Source organism: Channa argus, chromosome 7 (genome assembly GCF_033026475.1).
Source record: "Channa argus isolate prfri chromosome 7, Channa argus male v1.0, whole genome shotgun sequence".
Classification (NCBI taxonomy): Eukaryota; Metazoa; Chordata; class Actinopteri; order Anabantiformes; family Channidae; genus Channa; species Channa argus.
The window spans coordinates 5,737,833-5,762,173 of NC_090203.1; the positions used below are offsets into that span (position 1 = coordinate 5,737,833).

At 37.7% G+C, this 24,341-nt stretch overlaps 4 protein-coding genes across 6 annotated transcripts; 1 reads left to right on the forward strand and 3 right to left on the reverse strand.

Moving 5' to 3' along the window:
• Positions 1–526: 526 nt before the first annotated feature.
• On the reverse strand, positions 527–6,093 carry LOC137130182 (uncharacterized). The gene is made up of 13 exons (XM_067510001.1): positions 5,944–6,093; positions 5,693–5,851; positions 5,500–5,610; positions 5,338–5,394; positions 4,940–5,110; positions 4,689–4,799; positions 4,480–4,511; positions 2,113–2,314; positions 1,889–1,999; positions 1,625–1,681; positions 1,309–1,476; positions 1,019–1,135; positions 527–619 (listed from the first exon to the last, which is right to left on the reverse strand). Exons 2-13 carry the CDS (start codon positions 5,828–5,830, stop codon positions 608–610), a joined length of 1,287 nt encoding a protein of 428 aa, XP_067366102.1. The 5' UTR covers positions 5,831–5,851; positions 5,944–6,093; the 3' UTR covers positions 527–607.
• A 1,221-nt stretch (positions 6,094–7,314) lies between these two features.
• Positions 7,315–14,409, reverse strand: LOC137130633 (transmembrane protein 176A-like). 3 transcript variants are annotated; one of them, XM_067511032.1, is made up of 7 exons: positions 14,296–14,409; positions 11,601–11,795; positions 10,793–10,909; positions 9,616–9,672; positions 9,274–9,480; positions 8,804–8,926; positions 7,315–8,271 (listed from the first exon to the last, which is right to left on the reverse strand). In XM_067511032.1, exons 1-7 carry the CDS (start codon positions 14,392–14,394, stop codon positions 8,206–8,208), a joined length of 864 nt encoding a protein of 287 aa, XP_067367133.1. In that variant the 5' UTR covers positions 14,395–14,409; the 3' UTR covers positions 7,315–8,205. The 3 variants fall into 3 exon arrangements, with proteins under 3 accessions (XP_067367133.1, XP_067367135.1, XP_067367134.1); XM_067511034.1 differs by lacking the exon at positions 14,296–14,409 and adding an exon at positions 13,949–14,103; XM_067511033.1 differs by lacking the exon at positions 14,296–14,409 and adding an exon at positions 12,273–12,359.
• A 743-nt stretch (positions 14,410–15,152) lies between these two features.
• si:dkey-152b24.7 (1-phosphatidylinositol phosphodiesterase-like) lies at positions 15,153–16,678 on the reverse strand. The gene is made up of 3 exons (XM_067511038.1): positions 16,533–16,678; positions 16,364–16,435; positions 15,153–16,252 (listed from the first exon to the last, which is right to left on the reverse strand). Exons 1-3 carry the CDS (start codon positions 16,658–16,660, stop codon positions 15,406–15,408), a joined length of 1,047 nt encoding a protein of 348 aa, XP_067367139.1. The 5' UTR covers positions 16,661–16,678; the 3' UTR covers positions 15,153–15,405.
• A 4,449-nt stretch (positions 16,679–21,127) lies between these two features.
• On the forward strand, positions 21,128–23,675 carry lamtor2 (late endosomal/lysosomal adaptor, MAPK and MTOR activator 2). Its single transcript, XM_067511039.1, has 4 exons — positions 21,128–21,346; positions 21,792–21,954; positions 22,052–22,141; positions 23,091–23,675. The coding sequence occupies exons 1-4, from the start codon at positions 21,279–21,281 to the stop codon at positions 23,145–23,147; spliced, it is 378 nt and encodes a 125-aa protein (XP_067367140.1). The 5' UTR covers positions 21,128–21,278; the 3' UTR covers positions 23,148–23,675.
• The last annotated feature ends 666 nt before the right edge of the window (positions 23,676–24,341 follow it).

The window sequence follows — 24,341 nt, forward strand, 5'->3', positions numbered from 1 at the left end:
TATTTATTTCCAGGCACTGAAACCTAAATCATCAATTTTGGGATTTTCAGAGCAAATATTTATATACCATAAGTCCTAAGTTTAGGATGCAGCTGAATATGTTTTTATGTTTATTTCATTTTATTTTATTTAATGAATCCATGTGCTTAGTAAAATATGCAGTGCGGGTTGGTTTAGGAGAATTTAGGAGAATGAACGCCACCGAGTGGTAAAGTCTGTCATCACAGGATGAAGAAATGAATGAAAGTGAAATCGCACAGTGTGGGTGTCACCTGTGCATCCATCGCTTGAAGTGAAACTACTGACCATGAGTGCAAATCTGTTCTTGTTACTTTAAATACTCTTACTTTAAGTTTTACCGACTACGCCATGCTGAGAAATCAGCTTCATCCTAGTGACTTTTTCAGAATATTGCCTACTTAATGAAATGAGCAAGAAATATCAGGGGCAGTTTTCACACAATTTTACCTTTGTTTATTCGAGCAAGTTTACTTTAAAACATTCACAAGTCAATAGATAAAATTTAGCTGATTAAATGATTACAATCAAATCTTTCCTGTGTTTTGGTTTGTAAGCACCGGGACTGGTCAGGGCACATCCCTCAACATCACCGATCAAACTGTACAAACAGAACAAAGTCAAAGTCAGCAAAGTTGAGAATTTCTAACTTTATACCCTAAATATTCGGGTTATTCCTGTGGCCATCAATCTTTATAACTCCTCCCTCTGAGCTCAGATACACTGATTCAATTTTTCACTTTATATTTCATTTATTGTTTCTATGTTTATACGTTATGTTCTTATAGACAATTTCCTACATGGAGGATCTGGGACAAAACCAATTTCCCCTCTGGGATTAATAAAGTATTTCTGATTCTGATAACATATGTTGTATACTTACTACAAGCTGTAATCCAACTTTTACTATACTGTACACCCACTACTTCCTCCAAGACCAACACTGTATGTAATATAATGTAATACTGTTATGACTTTGTGCATCGGTTTTAGTTCATACCTTATCTTTCTGTCTACTGACCAAAGCCCTGATGCCCAGAACAGCAAAGCTAATGCAGACACACAGCTGGAGAACAGCCAGGATGATTAAAGTAATGTCCAAGCCTGTCAACAAATGCTGGAAGTAACAATGCAACAAAGAATTATTCATTTTGTTTCAAAGAAGATATACAATGGAACATTGCTTTAAAATGCACTCTAGTATTCATAAGTATTTAATGATTTACTACTCGCAAGTAAATACTGACATCCTGCTCTGTGAAACTGCTCAAGTCAAACTTCCTTGCTTACCTGTGCTAAGAACGCTACATAAACGCAGTTATCGTAGTCATCACCACTGTGCCCGTTCAAGTTGCACATGGAGGGGATGGAAACATCTCCCAGGTCTATGGCGTACAGCACAATGCCGACAATGGCGAAGATTGACCCGACGATGTTCATTAACACAGCAAAGCCCACCTGAGAGGAAAGACTCCTTCAATAAAAACAACAGTTCAAACAGTATTTCACAGTGTTTTGTGTAACATAAAAAACACAACGCATTATACTTTTGATGCCTCATCACACTTTACAATATTCTTTCAGTTGTGTCTTAGAATTTACTTACCAAACGAAAAGAGGGGAACCAGCCAGCAAAAACTGCCATGATACCAGCTGCAGTGTACTGACAAGAGGGCAACAGATGGATTAGTGAAATTAATGCATTACTTTTTTTGCGTCCATCGTTTAAATATAAAAAAGGAAACAACATCTATTCACAGCTAATCCAGTTGCCATGAACAATTAAATGCTCTACTGCAACTAGAGGCCACAGTCATCTGAGGAAACCTGCTTGCTGTAAAATCCTCCGTAAGATGTTTTTTGAATTTACCACAGCACCCAGCCAGTAAGCAGCTCTCAGGTCAGTCAAATCCCCAGAATGGGTGCTTGATCGTCCTGTCCCAAGTACAACGTTAAACAGTCCCACCATGATCTGTATAGTCTGAACGAGACACGTAACAATTACATGTTGTTGTCTTACACTTAAAACAATTGAAAATGCTAAACAGTGCCAATGAATAAATATATATTTGTTTAATTAAAAACATGTCTCACCCCAAGCGCGGCAGTTACAATGTTGTGCAACAGCCCCTTGCACACTGTGCAGCACACTGGACTGTAGCAAAGAGCCGCCAGGTATTGGCACAGTGGAGGCAACATGCTCTTTGTGTCAGTCTTCATGGTGACCCCGGTCTCGTGCTTGTCTCGGTGAACAGTTACGGACATCCTTTCCACTGTTGATGGGCCACACCTGCAGCTGACACCGAGATTTTATTTTTATTTTGGGAAAATGTAGAAAGCTTGTTCTGGCATTCAGAAAATCTGCAGAAAATCTTTCAAACGTAGGGCACACGCTGTATATTGCCATGGTGGCATAATTTGCTAACTTTGAGAAAATTGGTTGAAGAAACGACAAAATTATATTCTTCAGTTTTATTAAGAAAGTCCCGAAGGTGCGATGAAGGAAGTTTTTCACTCACTGAGTCACATTCTCTGCAGCCAGCATTTATTTGAGGAATTTGACCCGTGTGATAAAGTGTTTTTTTTTTACTTTTGTTTGTTTTGTTTTGTTTTTTGGGTTTTTTTTTTTACAAAGCAGCAGGTAGTTTCTGACACTCTTCACTTTTTTAAAGAATGTATATCGTTTTAAGGGTCAATAACAGGTTTTGTCATTTGAAGATTAAAAGTTATTCTTACCCAGAAAGTGTTGCTTTCCTTCTATTTGGAGCTCATATCTTGTACCCTAACGTTTAGAAAAGGATGCACAGCTACACTTTTAACACAAGCAACAGAGCCACAGAGAAACATAGGCTAAAAAAACTAAACAAAAAAAAAGTATATATTTTCCCCTGTTGCAGACCTCCCCCCCACAAAACCATTACAATTAACTACATTTCTTCGTCACCCATTTCAGATCTCATTACACATGTTAACAAAATATAAATGTCATCACCAGAACTCACCTGGTTTGTTGCTGCAGACTGAGTGCGACAGTCTGATTTGTCCAGGACAAATTCAGGTAGCAGCAACAGCATGGAACGCTTCCTGTAACCTTTCGGTCTTCAAAATAAAAGCGTCAATACCAAACATAAAAAAATGTTTTTTGAACATAAATTTTAATAACCAATAACATAAGTAGTTTCACCTTAATTTCTTACCAAATACCACAGTATACTGTAGGAAAGCTATATGTTATATACAGTAAATCACAATCACAATTGTACTCATTTTGTAAAGTACAAATACTTTATACTTCTTTCTGATTCAAGAAACACATACTGGGAATCATAAAAAAGAAAAATGACCTTTTGTAAAACTGTACTTAAGTACAAATAAAATTAAATTATATAGATGTATATTTTAATAAATAATTTATCTACAACATTGTTGGTAATTTTATGTAATTGTAACTTTATATTTGCAGTTTGGGATGATAAGGGATTAGATACCAAAAAAATGTATTGATAGTCTTTATCCATTTCACAATGCCTTGCTTTACATTAGAAGATTTTATTTTGTAGGGGTGTATGAGCCGACCAAGGGTTTCCTGAGTTTTAGTATTGTTTTATGAAGTGTGTATTGCTTCTGCGATCTGATGATGTCATCAGTGACGTCACGTAGCTTTGATAGTTTGCCTGCGGAGTTTACCTTTTAAGTTTGCTGTCCGGTTGTCAAGGAAACAACAGCAACGATTTGGTTCCACTCAGCTACTGAACGGTGCAGACATGACACGGTAGCTGGAGCAGAGGAACTGACGTACGATAAATCTTCAATGTTCGTCATACAACGACCTCCGGAGTGAAGTGTTTGCTGGAGCTTCATATTCGAGAAAATCGCCTCTACAGGGGGATTAGCTATAATTACTCCTTCATACAATATTAAAATTAAAATTCTATGAAGAATGTTAGCTCATATAAACCCACGAATTTCTTTTAACAAATCTCTAACATTTTTTTTATTATTATTTGGTACCGATGCATAGAGATAAAATGTAAAGTCATTAGTGTCCCAGTTGCAGATTTGGTACACAATGTATGGAAGGATGCAACCGCAGAAAAGGGAGAACATCCAGTTTACTTTTATAACCACAATTGTTTATTAGTCTTAAGATTTGGTTTGAACATCCAGAGCCACATAACATGAGCCACATAAAATGAGCTGGAACATCCAAGATTTTGTATCTTATCACTTCTTCTTGCTGTTTGCATTTTGTATGCCTTATTCAAGTACTTTATGAAGAAATTAAATCACAGGCAAAAAAAAAAAAAATGCACACACAAATCAGCACAAGAAATTGCAGCCTCTTTGTGATGTAGCATTATTTTGAATCATTTTAACTTGAGTGCAGAGAGACGGCAGTAGAACAACGACAAGCTGCTTTTTCAGTCATGCAGCCATTAAAAGGGTTTATTTTCTTCCAACTGTGGCAGTGGCTCTTCTGCATCTTTACCACCCTAAGGACAAAGGAAAAAGTTTATAATAATAGAGGATAACAGGATCATCTTTGGACTTTATGATTGTGCTAACAATGGAGACACTTAAACCCCCAGAAATGCAGCTACTACAGCTTCTAGTCCTTTTCCCTGATACTATTGTTCTTACTCCTGTTAAAACGTTAGCTGCCCTCTTACCTCTTTCTCCTTCATCAGAGCCCTGATGCCCAGGATAGCAAACCGAATGCTGACATAGAGCTGAAGAACTGCAAGGACGATCAATGCGATGTCCATGGATCTGATCAATTTCTGGTTGATGAGGAATTAAAACATTTTTGAATGAAATTGCTTCATTTAATTTACAAATACACTTGCAATTCAATTCGGAGATGCCCAGGAGGAATTTGAAATACAATTGGGAAGTTGGTATTAGTTTGAGAGACGCTTACCTGAGCAAAGACGGCCACATTTCTGCAGTTGTCGCTATTTTGAGACACATTGTTCCTGCTTTGGTCGCACATCCACAGAAGAGAGGCATTTTTCAGGTCTATGATGTACAGCACAATGCCAGTGATGGCAAATATTGCTCCAACAATATTCATAAACACAGTGAAGCCCAGCTGAGTGGAAAGATTGTTATAATTAGTCAGATTCAACTGGCATTCGATGGTGTTTTGCAGATAAAAGAGAAATTATTCTCTATAAGTCTGTGAAGTCTGGACTTATTATGAATGATTGTCTCGAGATGACTCTGTGGTGAATTGGCAGTACATAAATAAAGTTGAATTGAATTAAAATGACTGTATTTCCTTTATTTGGTTAAGGATGTTTGGAGGATTTGATTTACCAAGCAGGGTGAAGGGAACTGTCCGGCCACAATGGACAAGATTCCGGTTACAATAAACTGATGAGAGATCAACACACAGCTCATGACTTTCCATTAACATTGCCAGGAATTGATATTAAAGAAAGAACTTTGCATCTGTGGTTTACAGAGGTGTTATTTTACCACAGAACCAAGCCAGTAAGCAGCTCCCAAGCTGGTCAGATCTCCAGGACTTGTGCTTGTTCGTCCCGGCCCAAGTCCAATGTTGAACAAACCCACCATGATCTGCGCAGTCTAAGACAGTCGAAACACGTAAATCCCATCAACCTGCACTTAATATATTTGTGTGAAGACATTTTTGCTCAGTGGCTCTCACCCCAATAGCTGTAGTGACGCTAGCCTGTATCAGTCGATGCACCAAGCAGCCCACTGGACTGCGGCACAGAGTCTTTGGAGTTTCACACAGAGATGGAAACATGTCTTTACTGTGAGCTGCCACAGTGACCGCAGGCATTGCTTTGTCCCACAGAGACACCTGAAACAAGAAATGTAGAGTTTTCCCTTTCTCTAAAGATTAGTTTAGAACGTGTCTACAAGTCTTTCCTCTTGAGTTACGATAGTTTTTACCGGAGGCTGAAGCTCTTCAGTCGCTCATATTTCGGGTGTTTGGGGAAGAGAATGGGTGATAAAGTCTCAGCCACTGCCAAAGCAAACAGTCGCTCGTATCATTCGACAGCCCTATCAAACTCAAATATGTAGTCGCATTGTGGCTGTAGTTATGGTATGAGGCACCAAGATTAGACTTATTGTCCTGTGCTGGAAGTTCTTAATTCAGTAACTCTAAAATATGCAGCATTGGATTTTTATAAACGTTTCCCCAGTGGTGGTGTCACATCATTGGGGAGGTTTAGTTTTATTTCATAAAAAGGTCCGTCTCAAAAAAAGCTGCACTTATTTCCAAACCACTTCCTCTGATTAACTGCCTTCTCACAGGCTACAGAAAGAATTCAACACCTTAAGTTAAAAACACCCAGTTCAGAGCCCATAAAGTTAATATTATTGTGATTATTGTGCAGAGAACTCACCTATTTCCAGTTAGGTGCTATAATCTGTCTTTAAAAACTATTTTTCTGTCCGTGCTTTTATGTCAGAGGGACACAGGATGTCGCTCTGTAACAAAAACACCTCTCAGTTATGTGCTCTACTGGTTTTAGAGGAGATAAAAAGAGGGTGATCTGATGCCAAATGTCAGATCTTTTTTGTTTTTTAAAGTATCAAAGTGTAAATTTAAACTGAAATTTCAAACAACTGATATCCATCTTTCATTAAACGCAAATGTCTTTAATATGAAGCGAAAACAAATAATTTAGCTTTGCCGTTCCAAACATTTTGGAGGGGACTGTGTATTTAAATTATTTTAAAGTTGTTGTTTTGTTTTTTTTTGTCTTTAATTACATTCAGCAAAATACCTTAAAGTTTAGCGGTGAACAGTTTTAATGTCAAAATCTTTTAATCCATTTTATGAAAACTTACGTTAATAATGTCACCTTGGGTTTTATAAGAACTAGCAGTGTTTTTTCTGGCACTGTTGGCAGCACATTCAGTCAGAGGTTGAGTCTTTAAGATGTTTCATTTTTAGGATTCACACTTTTTTAAAACTCAAACTCAAACCATGTTGTTTCCTGTATAAGAATCGCTTTGGTTCGGTGCAGCTATTGATTAAACATCCTCATTACAGACAGAGATGCAGAAACAAAAAACAACTTAAGATTACGTTTTTAAAATAACCTCTTTAACATAATTGAAGATAGCAATCAGGATTCTCTTTTTTTTATTTATTTACACTTTTAGTTCCTGATCAAGAGACACTTCAACGCCCCAGTTTAAATGTATTTTATCTCTAAAACTGAGTGTACAGAATTATGACTGATTAAATTTTTAAAACCTCAACATACAACTTCATGGGTGGAAAAGTAATCAGATAGTATAAAAACCAGGCACAGGTAAAAAGGTCTTTATTCAAAGTCTTATTCTACAAGTATTTTCAGGAAAAAATGTAGATTATCTACTACACATTAAACTTTCCCATTGTAGACATATGAACTTTACTACTCACTTTTTCTTCACATTTTTTTGAGAAAACAATAATTTTAAGGACTCAGTCACAAACTTGATAAACTGGATTATTTTCAACGAACAGCTGCAAATGAATATATTAGAATAAAAGTACAATATTGAAATGCAGTTAAGTGGGTGTACATAGTGTCAGTCCATAAAAATGAAGTAGTGAAATGCCAATTCTTCAAAGCTGTACCTAAATACAATACTTCAGTGAATGTACTTACTTACATACCTACTTGTTACTTATTCCCCACCAGAAAAAATACTCTGGTGTATTATCAAACACGTACAGTATATTGTTCTTACAGGTAAAACCACACCGTTCATTGGTATTTTTTACTAACTGTAAGAAAGAATAAAAATAGTGATTAAAGCGATTCAGCTTCTACTAATGTTCCATTCATGTGATGTACACAGCAGAGATCCAAACCATTAAATATGAAACAATCAACTGTTTAATATTTGGTAAACAACAAAAAACCTTTACTCCAAGTGCATCAAATGCCACAAACACACAACAATGAACATTTCCTTAGATACTGATTGTAAGGTACAATTCTCAGTAGAAATAATCGTAATCAATAGGCGGGAAAAAAAGTTACATATAGTGCACATTTTTGCCAAAATACTCGAAAATTATTGTGAATATTTGCAATACAAGAGTCAGAAGCTTGGCACCAGACAGGAGCTGAATTTGTGAAAACCACTAATAGTGTAAAAGCACTGGATTACAGGTCGTGGTGTCTGATATCACGAGCACATTTGCATTTAGGCTGGAAAGTCGTTGCTGACGTCCTCCAGTAGTGGTTTGTAGTACTCTGGTTCAGCTGTGCTCTTAAAGAGAAAGATATTAAAGATATTATTACTAACAAATCGGTGGTGTGGTGTCACACACTCAAATCTTTCACGATATCCCACTGCACTTCTAGCAGTTGTAAGGCCTGCCGGCTCGTTTTAGTTTTTCATAAAGTCGACATTTGTGGACCACTTTTCAGTCACTTTCTGATTTCTCTGTATTGAGAAAAGACACGTAGACTTAGCTGCAAACTGCATATAGTCTCCTTTTTTTAAATTATTATCACGTGGGGGTAGTAATTTGGGTGGCAAATTCTCTTACGTGCCTAGTAATTCTCAAAGGAATAGTTCAACATTTTGTGAAAAATTATTTCTCTCAGATTTATATGAGAGGATCAATGTTTCACAAGTGTCTCGCGCTCTTAAGATATAACGCTGGAGCCAGCAGGTGATTAGCTTTGCATGAAGATAAAAAAATCTGGAGAAACACAAAATAACAAAAAAGAAATAAAAACTCAGCTTTTTCTTTCTTTCAGAAAAGTTAGGAAGATACAAAGCAGAAGATGCTTACTTTCGTGTCTTCCTTCTCTTTCTTCCTCAGAACTTTGATTCCCAAGACAGAAGAGCTGATGGTGACACAGAGCCCCAGGACTGACAAGACAAGCAGCAAAGCTTGGATGCTTCTGAGTAATATCTGATAGAAACAACCAAATAAAAAAAAAAATAGTTATTATTAGGTTGTATAACATGAATACAATTTGTTTGTACTTCACTCATTTTCTTCATTTTTCTATTTATACTCCTAAAAGCATTTCATGTGAATGTGCTTCTAAAAATACATACAAACACACAATGGTTGAACATTTATTAGTTTTATTCTTTGAGGCCTGTTGTACGCTCACTGAGCTACTTTAGAATAAAATCTGCCTCAAGTCTGAGGTTTAAAATAATATCTGACTGCTCCATTTTCACTTACACAGTACATCATTACTGTAGTTGAGCAACTTATACTTTTACTGCTGATGACCTTTTCCACCTTACCAAAAGTACTTCTTTGCCCTGCTTGCATGCCTCCTGTATGCGCAGTTCCTCGGGAGATGGACTTGCAGTTGTATATTGACTGTACCAGGGATCACCAGGGGAACAGTTCCACCACAAGTACAAATTTCCCATAGTGACGCTGTAGAGTACAATGCCTGTAATGGCAAAGGCAACTCCAGCGAAATTCAGCATCACATTGAGGATGACCTGAAAGAGGAGTGAGCCAAAAGGTGATGCTGCACGTGCCAAATAGAAAAATCTTTTATTCATCTTGAAATAGAACGAAAATAAGCAAAATCCTTTTAGGATAACATGGCGATTTTACAAAGTTAAACTACTCACCAGACATGGACTTGGGTACTTCTCAGACAAAATGGAGGTGATGCCAAATATGATGAACTACAAGTAAAACAAAAACAAAAAGTTTGAACTTCACTCTGAAGGACAAACAGAGCAATACTTATTATTTTCCCAGCAGAACTGCCAGCTGAAATTAGAGATATCGTATACTGTAGGTGCAAAAGTTTGCATCCATCCCTTATTCTTAAGATTTGTTTCCCCTTCAACATAAGTTTTTATCCCCCATCATTTCGTGGTTCACTAATAAATTAAAATTAACATTTATGATTAAGGAAAATTTATACTATGCTGAATGTGCAATAAGTATTATGTTGTTGAAAAAAAAGAATCTTTGTTTTACTGTTTTTGCCATTTCAATATAAAAGGATGCAAATTTGCAAAACTAATGATAGTGGGTGGATATCAGCAGCGTGTAGTGCATCATGCAGCATGCTAACATGCTCACAATGACGAAGTTTATGTTGTAACAGTAGTCACTGTAATCACTTTATTGGTCCCACAGTAGGTTTAATATTAATCTTTGGTTTAATAATATTTATCTTTGTGGATATTCATAGCCATGGGACGTAGGGGTGCTGCCCCTCTAATTAATCTCTTGAAAATGATTTAAATGTAATCTTTACCAACCTTACTATCACACAGAGATACTACATACACTTTAGACTGTAGTCGTCAAAGACAAATATAGAAATGTGCATAAAGGCATATGATTTATTAACAAATCAACAGCCTAAAAGAGGCTTTTATAGCATCTTTCCAGTAACAGACTACAGATCCTCAAACTACGGCTGCATTACATGAACATGGAAACCTGCAGGCTGGATACAAACCTGCAAAGACAGAAACCTGGGGAATCTCTATAAGCTTGCAATAAAAAAAGCAACAGGTGCTTGTGATGCTAAAATTAAAACTTAATTTAATCTACTCACAGCTTTTAAGAGACAGCAAAAACAGTACAAGACCTTTTTCCACATTAGATTTAGCCACAAATTAAAATTAAATATGAAATGAGAGTACTGTAGCAGTCTGTGCTGCATTAGGTTAATCTCTAGAGATTCAGCTGGGCAGTTCCAATAAGGTTATAATAATCTTTTATTTTTAATCTAACAAAAATATTTAAAACCTTAAATTTGTTATTTTTATAAATTTCATTGCTTACCAATATTCCCAACCAAATGGGAAGCAAGTCACTATTAATTAAATACATATAGACATGACTACAGAGCAGTATTGTTCCAAGGCCAATGTTGAGCAACCCAATCATAATCTGCATAGTCTGTGGAAGAAAAATAAACAAAAACACGGCATGAACAAACCTGTACAGTATAAATGCAGGTTTACTTTTAAGTATCATAAATGAGCAAAAGTAAGTGCAGACTAATGACAGAATAACGGGAAATTCACAAATACAAACACAAAAATCTGACTGCATGTAATTAGGACAGCGTTTTTAGATTACAATACATTTTAAACAAACCGTCTGTTTTTAATTCTAGTCAAACATCCCAACTGAGTGGGCACAGACAACCTGCCAAATGAAAAATTCAGTGCAGCGTACAATAAATGAATAAAGCTTCAGCTCACAAAAAAAAAACATACTTGTAAACCCATCATAAAAAAAGTTGAGACATTTTATAAAATGTAAATAAAAAAACTGATTCTAATGATGAGCAAATCATTAGGAGATCAGGTTTGTGAACAGTACAAACACAACATATTAAATGTAGAAACTTATTAAGATTTTTTTTTTTTTTAAAACATATATGCTCAGTTTGAATTTGATGCCAGCAACGCACAGAAGTCGGGACAGAGGCAACACACAACACAGGTCAACATGAGTATAATAAGAGCATCCAAGAGAGGCTGATACTGAATAACAGAACAGACATGACATTCTCGTTTGATTAGTTTTACCCAACGGCCCATCGTTTCTGCAATGTCTGTGTGTGAGTATGGTTGTAACTTACCCCCAGGACTGACTGAGAGATTCTCCGCTCCCTCTTCAGCTGCTGAGAGACTGTGCAGCACACTGGGTTGTAGCAAAGTGCTCTGAGGATCTGGCATAGTGGAGGCCAAACACTTTTGGGGTCAGAGGTCAATGTCAGCACAGTGACCCCATCAGCGTTGGTCATGCTGATGGACATCTCGCCTGCTCCTGGAGACTGAAAGAGAGAAGAAAATGCAAACATGTTACCTTCCCTGATTCGGATAAATTACTGTTGCTGATTACTGAAGTTCGCTTGTGGATAACATCTGTGAGAGAAATATGGGGTTTTTGATTTTGTTGTTTGTCCTGAAGCTTTGCGGGAACAAATGTCAGCGTATGTCAGCTGCGTGCAGATTGTGGTGACCAACAGACATTGGGATACTGGTTATGCATTTGTATTTCATATTTCCTTTACTCTGGTTCATGTTTGATTCATCGAACTAAGTGAAATCTGATGCAACTGTCAGTTTTTATCGTTACTTAATTTCTGATTCACTCTGTAACCGTGAGTGAAAAGCTGATAGATCATGTCTGTCTACCACAGCTCAGGGGGACGGAAAAGAGTGAAATTTGATTTTGATAGAATCAAAGTTGCCGTAGTGCAGGGTGATGACTAAAGATTAAAGGATGCCTTCACTGATATTGAACTTACTTCTTTTGGCTCTAGTTTGATTAGTACATGTACATAAAGGCATTTTAGCTGAAAATTGCCTCCAGATGACATCACTTCGAGGAACCTTCAGTTCAGATGATGTCATCTTGTTGCTCACACCATGGAATTTGTAATCATGGTCAGCCTGCTTTTCCAGAGCTCCTCTAGATGACATCATCTGAACTCCTAATGATGGAAAACTCCTCCAGGGGATGTCATCTGGAGGAGTTTTTCAGCTAGAATTGGAGAAATGTTTTGATATAGGTACGTCAGACAGAAGTTTAAAAGCATTATTGTACATTTACACCCTAAACTAAAGCCATAGACAGCAAGTCGAAAATTGGTAATTTTGGCAATGACTCTCAGGTAAAAGTTGAAGTGGATGTTCGTACACAATGAGGGCTACACCCTCATTTCTTACACTGTGGTCGTATTCCAGGTGGAAAAGTTCGGACATTGCGAAAAGCCGGAAAAAACAGAAACAACCAGGCAACTTTTTCCAACACGAATAAATAGCACCACAGCTTCTATTAAGACCAGCATGTAAAATCCTGAGCTTTGCCTTCAGTTTCCTAATTCATCCACAGCTTTTAAGAGCACATTATAAACTTTACATTTAGGAGAAAATGATAACAATCTGAGTGGGACAGTAAGTTAGAGATTTGTTTCCCCAACAGTATCACTTTTTGGATTAGTTACCTGTTTAAGAACAGAGACAGCTCTGTCCTCATATTCAAACACTCTGGATTCATACTCAGTACAGCATAAAGTCTGTACTGTGTTAATCTTCAGGTTGTCGATCAACTGGAATATTAAAAGCTACAATATGTGTTTGGTTGAACTCTCTTTATACCAAACAAGTTGTACTTGTACTTTACAACAACAGGCCTCTTGTTGTGCGTCGCTTTCCTCCCACTGTCTCCAAAAGCTGCTATATAGTGTTACTTATTTAGACTCCAATGATTGACAGGATTCATTGTAGAGAAGAACATCTCTGTTGCACTAACACTGCAAAGATTGAATTACTGCAACTTATATATTGTTTTCTAATTATTCTTTATTTTTAACATTGTGTTTTCATTCAGCTTTGCAAAGTGGTTGTCTCCCTTTTTACCTGCCATGTTAAGGAGGAAGTAGAAGATCAATAAAGTGTTATGAGTGGTAGTGGTAATCAGCGTTTTTGACATAGGGAAGTCTTTAGAGCCATTACGCAATAACTTTGCAAATTCACGGGTTTATTGAAATGTCTGCTCAGCTTTTCTTGATCAGAAAACTTTTCGTTTTTTAAACCGTGTTTCTACACATCAGATTCTCTGATCTCCTACCTACAGAGTACACCGGAGGCGTTCACGTACCGCAATCAGTGTAGGTCATATGAGAGTTCTAGCGCTCGGTCACTGCAGTCAAATGGGTGGACACGCGAAAATAAACTGAAGCAGCGTCCAGCCTCCATGAAAAACGCGTTTTATTAGTGGCACATAATGTGCTCACAACGACATATGGCAAATTTTAATTATTTCGAAATTTGCAACTTTAAACTCGTCTGGCGATGCGCACATCCATCCAAACTTGATTCATAGCTGCAGCCTACTACAGTGACTCTGACAAAGATACGTAATCTGGCCACTTCACAAATTGAATCCAACATAACAAAAGCAGATAAATAAAAGATTTACCTGTAAGTGTGAAGAACAATCAAAGCCAACACGTTTGAGCTGCTCCGAAACTCTGGATGACGCACTTATTATTGAGGAGCGAGGAAGCGCCAACAGGTTACCAGAAGTACCTCCCCTCAACTGAAGCCATACGAAAGCTTAACCCCTTACTGATCATTCAGCTAAACGCGAATATGAATAATAATTCTGTGCACATTAGATGTGCAGTAGCGTCCCAAAATCAATCTGGTCAAACTTAAGTAATAAGCACGGATGCGGAACATTGTAGTCTACATTTGTTATTTATTTATTTTTTGCAATTTTAAAAGAAGTTTCTCACTGACAACACTGGAAAACGATTGCAGTACCTTGGTGAAGTAGTTGCTTGCAGAAATGACCAACAAATAACTAATATCTGGAAACAATCTGATTTGCTCTGAAATGGAAACGAGACACTGATGAATCATAGTCGTCCTTGCTCCCAGTGTTTATCAGTTCTAGTACTTTCAGAATTGACTTTTTATGTGCACGTGTTTATTCTTCATGACGAGTCAGCTGCCAAAACACAACCATGATAAAATCTCAGAAAAACAATCCCACACAACTTTGGGCCAAGTGTGGTTCATAACCAGTATTTAGGTTTTTCTGTTTTGTTTTTTTGTCCTTTCGGCTTATCCCGTGAATTCAGGGTCGCCACAGCGGATCATTGTCCGCATGTTGTTTTGGCAGTTTTTACGCCAGGTGCCCTTCCTGACGCAACCCCTCCCCAATTTCTACCGGGCTTGGACCAGCACTGCACAGCTGGGGATGGGAAAGCTACAGAGCTACAGTTTGTATTTACACAAAATCATGTGCAACATAAAGCAAGTACAGAAAGGTAGAGATGACATTACATTTATTAGAATCAAGTGAATGCGTTTATTTTTATGTTTTTGCAATAATGAAATGTAATCAGTCTAGTTCCAACATTTCATCATAGTTTTGAAACTTTTGAAAATATTGTTCCTTTGGCCGCACAATATCAATTTGGCTAATGCAGTAATGTTATTATAGAATAGAGGATTCATCTAGGTAATATTAAAACATGAGTAAAGTAGTTTTACTAAGCAGAACTTCAATCTGCTTCAAGATTATAATAACAATTAAGCAGACTTTAGTGATAACACTCAATGGAGCACTGATGCTACTAAGATGCGAGTTCATCTAACACGAGCTTCAGGTTAACGAGAGGGTCATAAAATAAACTTTATTTTTCTCATAGTTACAATCAGAGAATGATAGAGTCATTGCTTTTCAAATAACAGGTCAGGACACAGTTGCAAAAGACAAGGAGAGTATTGTTTTCATTGTAAATGATGGATAATAAGACATTTCTGCTATCAGAACGCATTCAGTGGGAAATGAAGAAAATAGAATGATTTCATATTCATCAGATTCCAGTTACATGATGGGGCATTTTGTACAGAGCTGCAGAACCTCTACCACCAATTTAAATTGATGACAGTTTGAATGAGGTCAATGCCAGGGAAGTCCATGGCAATGATACCAAAGCATGGTCTGGGCTGATTAGGGTAAAACTGCCTCAGGTACTGATTAACCCATGGGTTCACCTTCTCAGCCACCCTTTTTGGAGTCAAAAACATGCCCCAGAATGTGCCAAAGCCAGTGCCGCTAGTGTAGGTTAAAACCTCGTTATCACCTCCACAGGCTTCAGTGGCTTGGTTCAGCTGATGTATTATTCTGTTGTCTTTATTTTTGACGTTGGTGACCTCCTTGCTACCTTTCTCAGCCGTATCAATGAAGGGAATTCCTAATGTAAAGGTGCTTTTCTGCAAGAAGACAATTTTCCCCCTCACCTGACCCATGTTCGGCATTCCAGACGTCACATAAAAGATTTGGTCGTTGCCAATCAGACTCTGCACCATTTCATTGACTGTATTCTTCTCAAAGGACTCTGGTTTCACTTGGATGAGCACAGCCTCAGAGCTAAACTCTGCCAGGAAGCTTTTAACTATGTCTAGGACTTCCTTAAGGGTGCTGTGCTGGTACATCACCCCATGCATGACATAGAGGGTGTTACCCAGTCCAAACACTTTGAGATCAAGGAAACGAATGCCGGCTCTCAGCTGATTCATCAGGGACAAGGCCTGGCATTCAGCCTCCGGACCTCCGTAGAGGGCCATGCTGTCATGGGTACCAGGAAGGGTGATGAGAGAGAGGGTGCGGAAATCCTGAATCCCTGCCATCCATGGAATGTTGTAGGACCCAGGGAGCATGAGGTTTGCGTTGTCACTGAAGTACACGCCATCCCCACGGCACATAAAACTGGTGATTTACAAGAGGATTTTTGGGGTGTTACAACATCTCCAACAGATTGCACCGTAAAAACAATCCATAGTTGGGTTTCAACATGAAAAACGTGAATATTGTACTTACGTGACAGACAGCAAAATAAAGTTGAAAAGCAGAAGCTTGTGAGCAACTTTCATCCTTGCGGAAATGTGAGCACTGTAAGGATTTGGAAAAGAAAAATTATCCATCTAAACCCCATATGAATGAAAGACAATTCTGCATAAGCTACAAATCCAAGTTACTGAGATTTTACCTCACGGCCAGGAGGACGTCACAGCAAGCAGCTCCAGTGGTCAAAGTGTAGACCGTGCAACAAAAAATCCACAGCTTATATTGCTTTGTTATCTTGAAACCGAGGTGTGGACCACAAATGTTAATCATATGATTCAGAATGATTGATTTTGGTGTGGAACAACCAAACACGTTCTTACAGATTGTGGTGTTTGAGTGTTTGATAAGGACGACTGCACACAAAGAATTTGGTCCGATTAGACTTGATTTCTCATGGGAATGATTTCAAGTGCAAGCAGCCACACCTGTGCAACCAAAAGACATGTGTAAATTGACTTCAGAGTTACTGATCACATTTGCCAGCAGCTGATGCAAAACATTATCGCTTAAAGGCAGAACTGAGAGGAATAGCCAACGAATGTGATGCATATCATTATACAGTATGTTTCTTCTGTCTGTCTACTTATGAGGAGAAGTTTAAGCATAATAATTCTGCTATAAATGTCAGAATTTAAAATCATTTTCATAAGGTTACAAGAAATATAAAAAAGTTAAAAAACTTTTTTAGGCGCTCATGGCAAGATTAAGCTGCCAGGAGGGTGGAGAGGGAAATGGATTTAGGGCCCAAAACAAATTTGTAGAAAACATTTTGAAATTTGTTGGCTTGATCACTCCCCTCAGTCACCTGGCTGCTGGTTTTATAGTCTGTGATGCGACTGATGTTCTACTACACCTCCCTGGTGTTGTGATGCTAGAGTCTCTGTTCCAGCTTCCTCCAGTCAACCTACTTTTCCTGTTTGCTATAATAAAGAAGTACTGTAGTGTAGAAATAAAAGTAAAATCCAATTAAAATATGTTTCGATACATGTACTTACAGTAATATAAGAAAGAGAAGGGCTGCAAGAGACGGAGCTCATTATAAACAAGTCTGTATACTGTTGTGTCAAAAACAGTGCATCGTATCGTACAGCGATAGATGGCAGCAACACGCAGCTTCAGCTCCGCAATAACAACAGAAGAAGAACAAGAAGAAGAAGAAGAAGAAGAAGAAGAAGAAGAAGAAGAAGAAGAAGAAGAAGAAGAAGAAGAAGTAAAGAAGGATGAGTGTTAGTAAAATGGCGGATAACATCATTGCCATCAAAGTTTTGTTTGACACTAGTCAAACTATAGAAACTTATAACAGGTAAATGTGGTTATTGTAGGCAAGAAGAAACAGTAGAAAGTGTCATAATACCCTGTCAGGATTAGGAAACAGAAAGAAGGCACTTACTTGAAAAATACAGTGGATATTAAGTACCTATTTTTTTTATTGTTTTATTTTTTAATCATATAAATGTTAGAATCCTGATCCACACTCCACATTCCGGTTGGTTGACGGTAACGCACCGTTTCGCGCTTTGCCAACCGCCAGAAAACATGAAGAAGTTTTGTTCGTGTTGAGCTTCAACCTTTAAACAATATAGTACAATGTTCCTTAAATATAGATTTTTTTTTTAACTACAAAATTGCTCTCAGTAAACTTTAATGGCAATGTGAAATTTTGAAATATATTTACGACTATGACCTCAATAATAAACAGAGAGTAGAATTATTACCTTTCTGACGGTTTCTGCTTAAAAGCTGAGAAATTATAACCTTGTAAAAGTGAAATTCATGGCAGAGCTGCAGGATTGGATTGCATTAGATGGTACACGTGTGCCTAATAAAGTGGCCAGTGAGCGTATGACTCCAGTGCATCTAGTGCAGGGTTTGGATCTTCTCGGTTATTCAGCAGAGATTGTCATTCTAACAGTGGAACAAAGACTAAACATTTTGTGGAAAATGTCAGATGGCATCTCTGCTAGCCAAATATCACGACCAGGCTTATGAAAGTAAGAGTTTGTTCACTTAAAAAAGTGATAACTTATCACACACTATTTGGTTACAGTTCAGAGTGACAGGTGGCTGTGAAGTAAACCTAATTCTAACAGGTTGGGTGTGACTGACCAATGTGTCTAAGCTAATCGGTGCTGATAAAGATCATCTACGCTTTGATACCGGTCTGTGGGACTATTTGCTGACCTTTTTTCTCTGATGGTGTAACTCACGTTACCAACCTCTTTTGTTTATAGCCGGTTCAACCTGTTTGGTGCCCGTTGAGCAACAACGGTTGCTGTGTGAACTTGAGTTGTTTTCCGCTGCTTTTATGGTTACATCAAGTGCAAACAATAGATGTCAGTTTCATTATTTGTATTTTTCACGACCATCAGAAAACAGCTAACACTGTATCGCGTACCAGTTCCAGTTAGCTGTGTGAATTGATAGGGGGATTATCACAAATAATGCCACTTTTGATGCAACACAGCTTTATTTAGAAATAGCCTGAAACCTGCTGCCACACAGGATGCATCTTTTTGAAGATTCTCGGTAGTAACTTATTTTGTTCAGTTGGTTTTCTACAATTTCTCTTGTTTCTGCTATCAGTTGGTATCCAAACGTTTCAACAAAAAGCAGGACCAGCGTGTGCTGATATTTATTGGAAGGATTCTGAAGGCTACTGATGCTTTAAAGCAGCTTATTAAACATGGACGCACTGTTCAACTTGTCAAGAAGGCCCAAGGTAGGTTCAACTTATGAGAAGTGTGTAGGTTCAACTTACGAGAAGTGTGTGGGTTAAAAGGCAATGTGTGTGCCTCATTAGAGTTTTATTAGATGGTTGCTTTCTCTTTTAAGATCAACAGGTGGCACTGCAGCTCACACAAGTTCCAGTTCTGCACTACATCAACATAACAGGAACAGCAGACAGCAGAAGGGGTGGCCTGAGTCAGACATCATCACTATCTGGAACAAGAATCTGACAAGAAGATGAATATAAATCACCAGTTCAAACTAGTTAATCACTGACATCAGAATTTTACATGAATGCAAGTTGGTAAGGAGGAGCTTCCAAATTCAGAGTTGTTAGTTCATGGTATTAAAGGAAACCTTCTTCAGTCCTGCCAGAATTTGTCTTGCACAAAGGCCTGTCAGGACATCCATGCATTATCTGAACTGTCTATCCTCGCTAGAGAGACAGACAACCATTCACACAGAGGCTAGAGTCACCAGTTAACGTAACATGCATGTCTTTAGACTGAGGGAGGAAACGAGTACCTGGAGAAAACCCACACAATCGTGGGAAGAAGATGCAAACTGACATAAAAATCTCACTTGTAAATAAAATGAGCCTGGATGATTCCCATGAAGCAGTTTGTGAATACAGAATTTTGTTATTATTCATGCCCCTGTGTGGTGGTGAGAAGCTCCAAAATTCTGTATTTTAGAGCTGGTTGCATTACAATCATGGACCAGCTTTGGATTAGGCAGGTTAAGTCTATGATTTAGATGATTGCTTATAAAGGTATATTCCAGCAGACTGAAAATTAACCACGACCACAAGATTTACTTTAAACTTAAAAAAAATAGACATTAAATTGTACAGATGGTCTGATAGTGTGGAGAAGCCCTAAGATATTACTGTGTGTGTAATAAGTTTATAACTCTGAGCTAACTCTGCAATAATAAATGTAAAGGGGACTTTGCAAGTTATTTGTGTTATGTTATTTTGTTTTACCAGACTGAATTAAAAAGGTGAGCTGGCTGAGAAAGTTGCCCTTCCTAATGATGCAACCATAAATATTCACTTTGAAGGTTTCTGATTTCAACCTGCCACTTCTCAACACAAGAGGCCAGAACTCTCTCAATGATGTCATTACCATCATCAGAGTTCTGGCCTAACTCTGCTTAATTTGGGTTGAGAATGGAAGACTAGTAGGAGAGTACGTTAAAGTCTTGAGTTTTTTTAGGACTTAGGCTATAATACTGTAATTCTAGATTAGATTATAGCTGATTCAACAAAGGAAACTCAACATGACAATTAGATGAATTCTAACAAACCATTGCCTCCTGTTTAGCCTTTTAATTCCTATATTGCAATATTTCATATACAGGATGTATTGATTTGTAAATGCTTTCATTTAAAAATGAAAAGGCCATCTGATTACATTTTTTACTATTTACAAATGAAAACAAATCATTTCACATGAACATTTTTTGTATTTCAGTACAAGTAGTACCATGGCTAAATCTGGCTATTACAATTTGCCGTATATTAGTAAAAAATCTCTGAATCTACTGTTGTATGTTGGATAAATTATTTACAGCATTTCTCTTTATAGTATGGGTGTATAATATTTTGACAAATTTGGTTTGGAAGGTGTGCTCAAATCTTACTGTGATGAACAAAGGAAAATTAAGAACTACACGCATTAATTGTGAAACAGTACATTTCTGTGCCTTTTAGAAATATTATTCTAGATTATTATATTATTTAAGAATACAATTATTCATTATTCACATAATGTTCTCACTTGATTTTAACAGGTTTTGGTTGAGTGGTTCAAACTACAAATCCATAAAGATAAATTAAAAATGTAGCGCTTCTACGAGAACAATTAGTGGAAAAGTTACACTTGAATCCATAATATATACTAGGAAGATTTAGATAAACATGTTAAATATGTAAATAAATAAAAATTAAACATAGCTTCTCTTCGCTCGCCATTATGACAAAAGATTCGACTTCTATTCCCACAATGCTTTGCAGCCGGAAAAAGAAAGAAAACACAATCAGCTGACGTGACTTGAGTAGTTTTGTGACAGTTTACATCTAGTTGACTAGTTCTTCAGTCTCAAAAAGAAAACAGTTGACGTTTTGTTGTCGTTGAATTACCTGCGTTAGTGACCAGCTATGTTAAGGCCGAAGGCGTTAACGCAGGTTCTCAGCCAGGCGAACACGAACGGGGTCCAAAGCACACTGTGAGTACGGTTAGCAAGCTCGCTAGCAGCATGCTAACGGGACGAGACTCACTACAGTTTCTTCCCACACATGTAAACATTTAGACCCAATTCTCCAAAATGATCGCAGAAATTTAATTGAACTCGTTTATTTCAACGTGTTGGTTTTGCCGTAATGTTGTGTAGGAAATGAGGAGTTTGTTTGATTTCCCAAAGCGTCTTTAAATTGCTGATTGCATCCTAGCGTTAGTTCAGAGCCCAAACGTATTCAGTTTAATACCGCATGTGACAAAGTTCCTCATACTTGAGGGGCTGCAAGCTGAGACTATCATAGCTAAATTTCCACACTTAAATATAATTTCTGTTGGAGTTTTTTTTTTTTTTTTTTACAAGAATGTATGGCATCAATCACATTCACGTGTTAATACATTTTATACTGAACCATCCAACTTTCCATTTTCACCAGCTTACTGAATAATGAAGGTTCTCTTCTGGCTTACTCTGGATATGGAGACACCGACGCTCGAGTGACAGCAGCCATAGCTAGCAACATCTGGGCAGCCTATGACAAGAACGGCCATCAAGCCTTCAACGAAGACAAACTCAAATTCATACTCATGGATTGTATGGTAGGAAAAACCTTTTTTTTTTTCTTTTTTTTTTTAAAGCATTGAAATTGTTCCTAGATGTATCATGACGTAGGGCTCAACCTATGTTTCCTCTCAGGAGGGAAGAGTGGCCATCACTCGTGTAGCCAACCTTCTACTGTGTATGTACGCCAAAGAAACAGTGGGCTTTGGAATGCTTAAAGCAAAGGTGAGAATTTTAACACTTAGGCAGTTGAATACTCTGTACAGCTAATGTGCTGCATTTATGATATTTATTTTTATAAATTTTTTATTCAGATAAAGGCATTAATTATATACTTGTTAGGGTCATGTAAATGATAAAACACTCAGTGGCAATTAAAAGTCATGCATTTCAATTTAGATCTGAGTAAAAGTACACAAGAAATGACAGAAAAGTTTGCTGAAAGTATGTAGAATTTCCTGAGGCCCTCATTGTTCTCCTATGTTAAGTTCTGATACAGGACAAGACTTAACTTTATGATGCTTAGTGGTTACATCATGTGAATCCCAGCTAAAGTTTGCGTTTCAACTCGGCCACATAACAACTAGCATAAGTTTCAGTGTGCATGGCCCTTATTCTATAGTAACGCATCTTACTATACAAGCTGTTCGTGGTGTTTGCATGTAAAACAAAAATAACCAGTGACTGTAATCATGAGATAAATGTAGGGCAGTACATTATTTCCTGTTGTGGAGTAGAAGCACAAAGTGGGATGAATTGGAAATACTCAAATGAAGTACAGTTACCTCCTTTGTACTCCAGCACACCCATTGTAAATTGCTAGTTACTTTTCACCAATGCAAATGAGATTCATTTAATTGTCACGTGGAAAATCGAGAACAAACATAAAGTGCTCAGGTTATACAAACTTATAGGTGTGAGTTCAGGTGTGAGCTTCTCATATTATCAATTTGATCAGCATTCGGTGATATTGAAAAATGGTTGTTAATGAGTTTACAGCTGCATTTAAGCTTAAAGTAAAAACTTACTGTTCTTATGATTCAGGATGATTTTGACTACTGATAAATTGGCTGAATCTTTTTTTTTTTTTTTTTGCCTTTAAAGCATTATTAAAAATGGAAAGATTTCCATCACAGTCTTCAGATCTCTTGTTTAATCCTACCACCTGTTTTAGGCAGAAGCACTGGTGGAGTACCTGGAGGAGCCGTTAACCCAAGTGGCTGCGTCATAGTGAAGATGTGTCTGAAGTTCTACATGTCACTTTTCTCTACCTTGAAATGAAAGGATAATATAATCTAGGTCACTTATGAACTACTGTAACATTCTGTTTATGTAGAGTAATGCATTACTCTCTGTGAGTGTGTGTGTGTTTGTGTGGGGTGGGGTCCTGGGTGTCAGTGTATTTGTAATCATGGTATTGAAACAACTTGTATCAGTTTTTATCACATTGCACTCGCTTTTGAATCTTTTCATGTAATGGTCTTCTGAAAGTCTGCATAATTTGTCGGTAGGACATCTGCATGTACAGCTGCTGAAATGACTCCATTATTGACTGTTGCCACAGTCTGTTCCGCTCGTTAGCAGTTTTAAATCAGACATACCAATTACAGCTGCACAGAAAATTGTATATTTTGAGGTTTATCAGAGGACAAAAATGAACATTATGAAAAAAGATGTACAGATGGTCTGATAAAATGCAGTAAACATTATTTGCTATGTGTTGTTCCAGGGCTGCCAAATAAACATGTTTTGGAATTGATATTCGTACAGGCATTATTTTTGTTTAATGCAAACACAAGGGGGCACAAGCCAGTGTCTTCTTGTGTCAGTCCAATGTCTGGATAAATGCAGAGGGTTGGGTCAGGAAGGGCATCCGGCGTAAAACGCATGCCAAATTAAACATCAGCTAATGTGATCAGGGAGACAGGTAGGAGTGGGACACTGAGAGGACTGAAGACATTAGACAGGGATATGCAGTGAAAGGTGATATAGTTGGCAAAGGCCAAACAGAGTATGCTAGGTAAGTGTCTAGGAGACATGGCAGTAGAGTTTCTGACTAGTTTGTTTAACAAGATCTTGGAGAGTGAGAGGATGCTGAGGACTGGAGGAGAAGTGTACTGGTGCCCATTTTTAAGAACACAGGAGATGAGCAGAGCTGTGGCAACTACAGAGGAATAAAGCTGATGAGCCAAACAATGAAGTTGTGCGAAAGAGTAGTGGAAGCTCGGCTAAGGGCAGAGGTGAGTATTTGTGAGCAGCAATATGGTTTCATGCCTAGAAAGAGTCCAACAGATGCAGTATATGCTGTGAGGATGCTGATGGAGAAGTTCAGAGAAGGTCAGAGGGAGTTGCATTGTGTCTTCGTAGATTTAGAGAAAGCATATGAGAGGGTGCCGAGAGAGGAGCTGTGGTATTGTATGAGGAC

What these genes read in the sequence shown, in the direction of transcription:
- LOC137130182 (XM_067510001.1), bottom strand. Translation starts at nt 5,830, where the DNA reads ATGCCTGCGGTCACTGTGGCAGCTCACAGTAAAGACATGTTTCCATCT. An exon ending in GCGTCACTACAGCTATTGGG is followed by an intron (nt 5,611 to 5,692) that starts GTGAGAGCCACT and finishes CGACTGTCTTAG; the next exon opens with ACTGCGCAGATCATGGTGGG. An exon ending in GGTTCCCCTCTTTTCGTTTG is followed by an intron (nt 1,477 to 1,624) that starts GTAAGTAAATTC and finishes CTTTCCTCTCAG; the next exon opens with GTGGGCTTTGCTGTGTTAAT.
- si:dkey-152b24.7 (XM_067511038.1), bottom strand. Translation starts at nt 16,660, where the DNA reads ATGATTAACATTTGTGGTCCACACCTCGGTTTCAAGATAACAAAGCAA. An exon ending in GACGTCCTCCTGGCCGTGAG is followed by an intron (nt 16,436 to 16,532) that starts GTAAAATCTCAG and finishes AAATCCTTACAG; the next exon opens with TGCTCACATTTCCGCAAGGA. An exon ending in TTTATTTTGCTGTCTGTCAC is followed by an intron (nt 16,253 to 16,363) that starts GTAAGTACAATA and finishes GTAAATCACCAG; the next exon opens with TTTTATGTGCCGTGGGGATG.
- lamtor2 (XM_067511039.1), top strand. Translation starts at nt 21,279, where the DNA reads ATGTTAAGGCCGAAGGCGTTAACGCAGGTTCTCAGCCAGGCGAACACG. An exon ending in TCATACTCATGGATTGTATG is followed by an intron (nt 21,955 to 22,051) that starts GTAGGAAAAACC and finishes GTTTCCTCTCAG; the next exon opens with GAGGGAAGAGTGGCCATCAC. An exon ending in TTGGAATGCTTAAAGCAAAG is followed by an intron (nt 22,142 to 23,090) that starts GTGAGAATTTTA and finishes CACCTGTTTTAG; the next exon opens with GCAGAAGCACTGGTGGAGTA.
- LOC137130633 (XM_067511032.1), bottom strand. Translation starts at nt 14,394, where the DNA reads ATGATTCATCAGTGTCTCGTTTCCATTTCAGAGCAAATCAGATTGTTT. An exon ending in TCTCTCAGTCAGTCCTGGGG is followed by an intron (nt 10,910 to 11,600) that starts GTAAGTTACAAC and finishes TTTCTTCCACAG; the next exon opens with ACTATGCAGATTATGATTGG. An exon ending in CCATTTGGTTGGGAATATTG is followed by an intron (nt 9,673 to 10,792) that starts GTAAGCAATGAA and finishes TTTTACTTGTAG; the next exon opens with TTCATCATATTTGGCATCAC.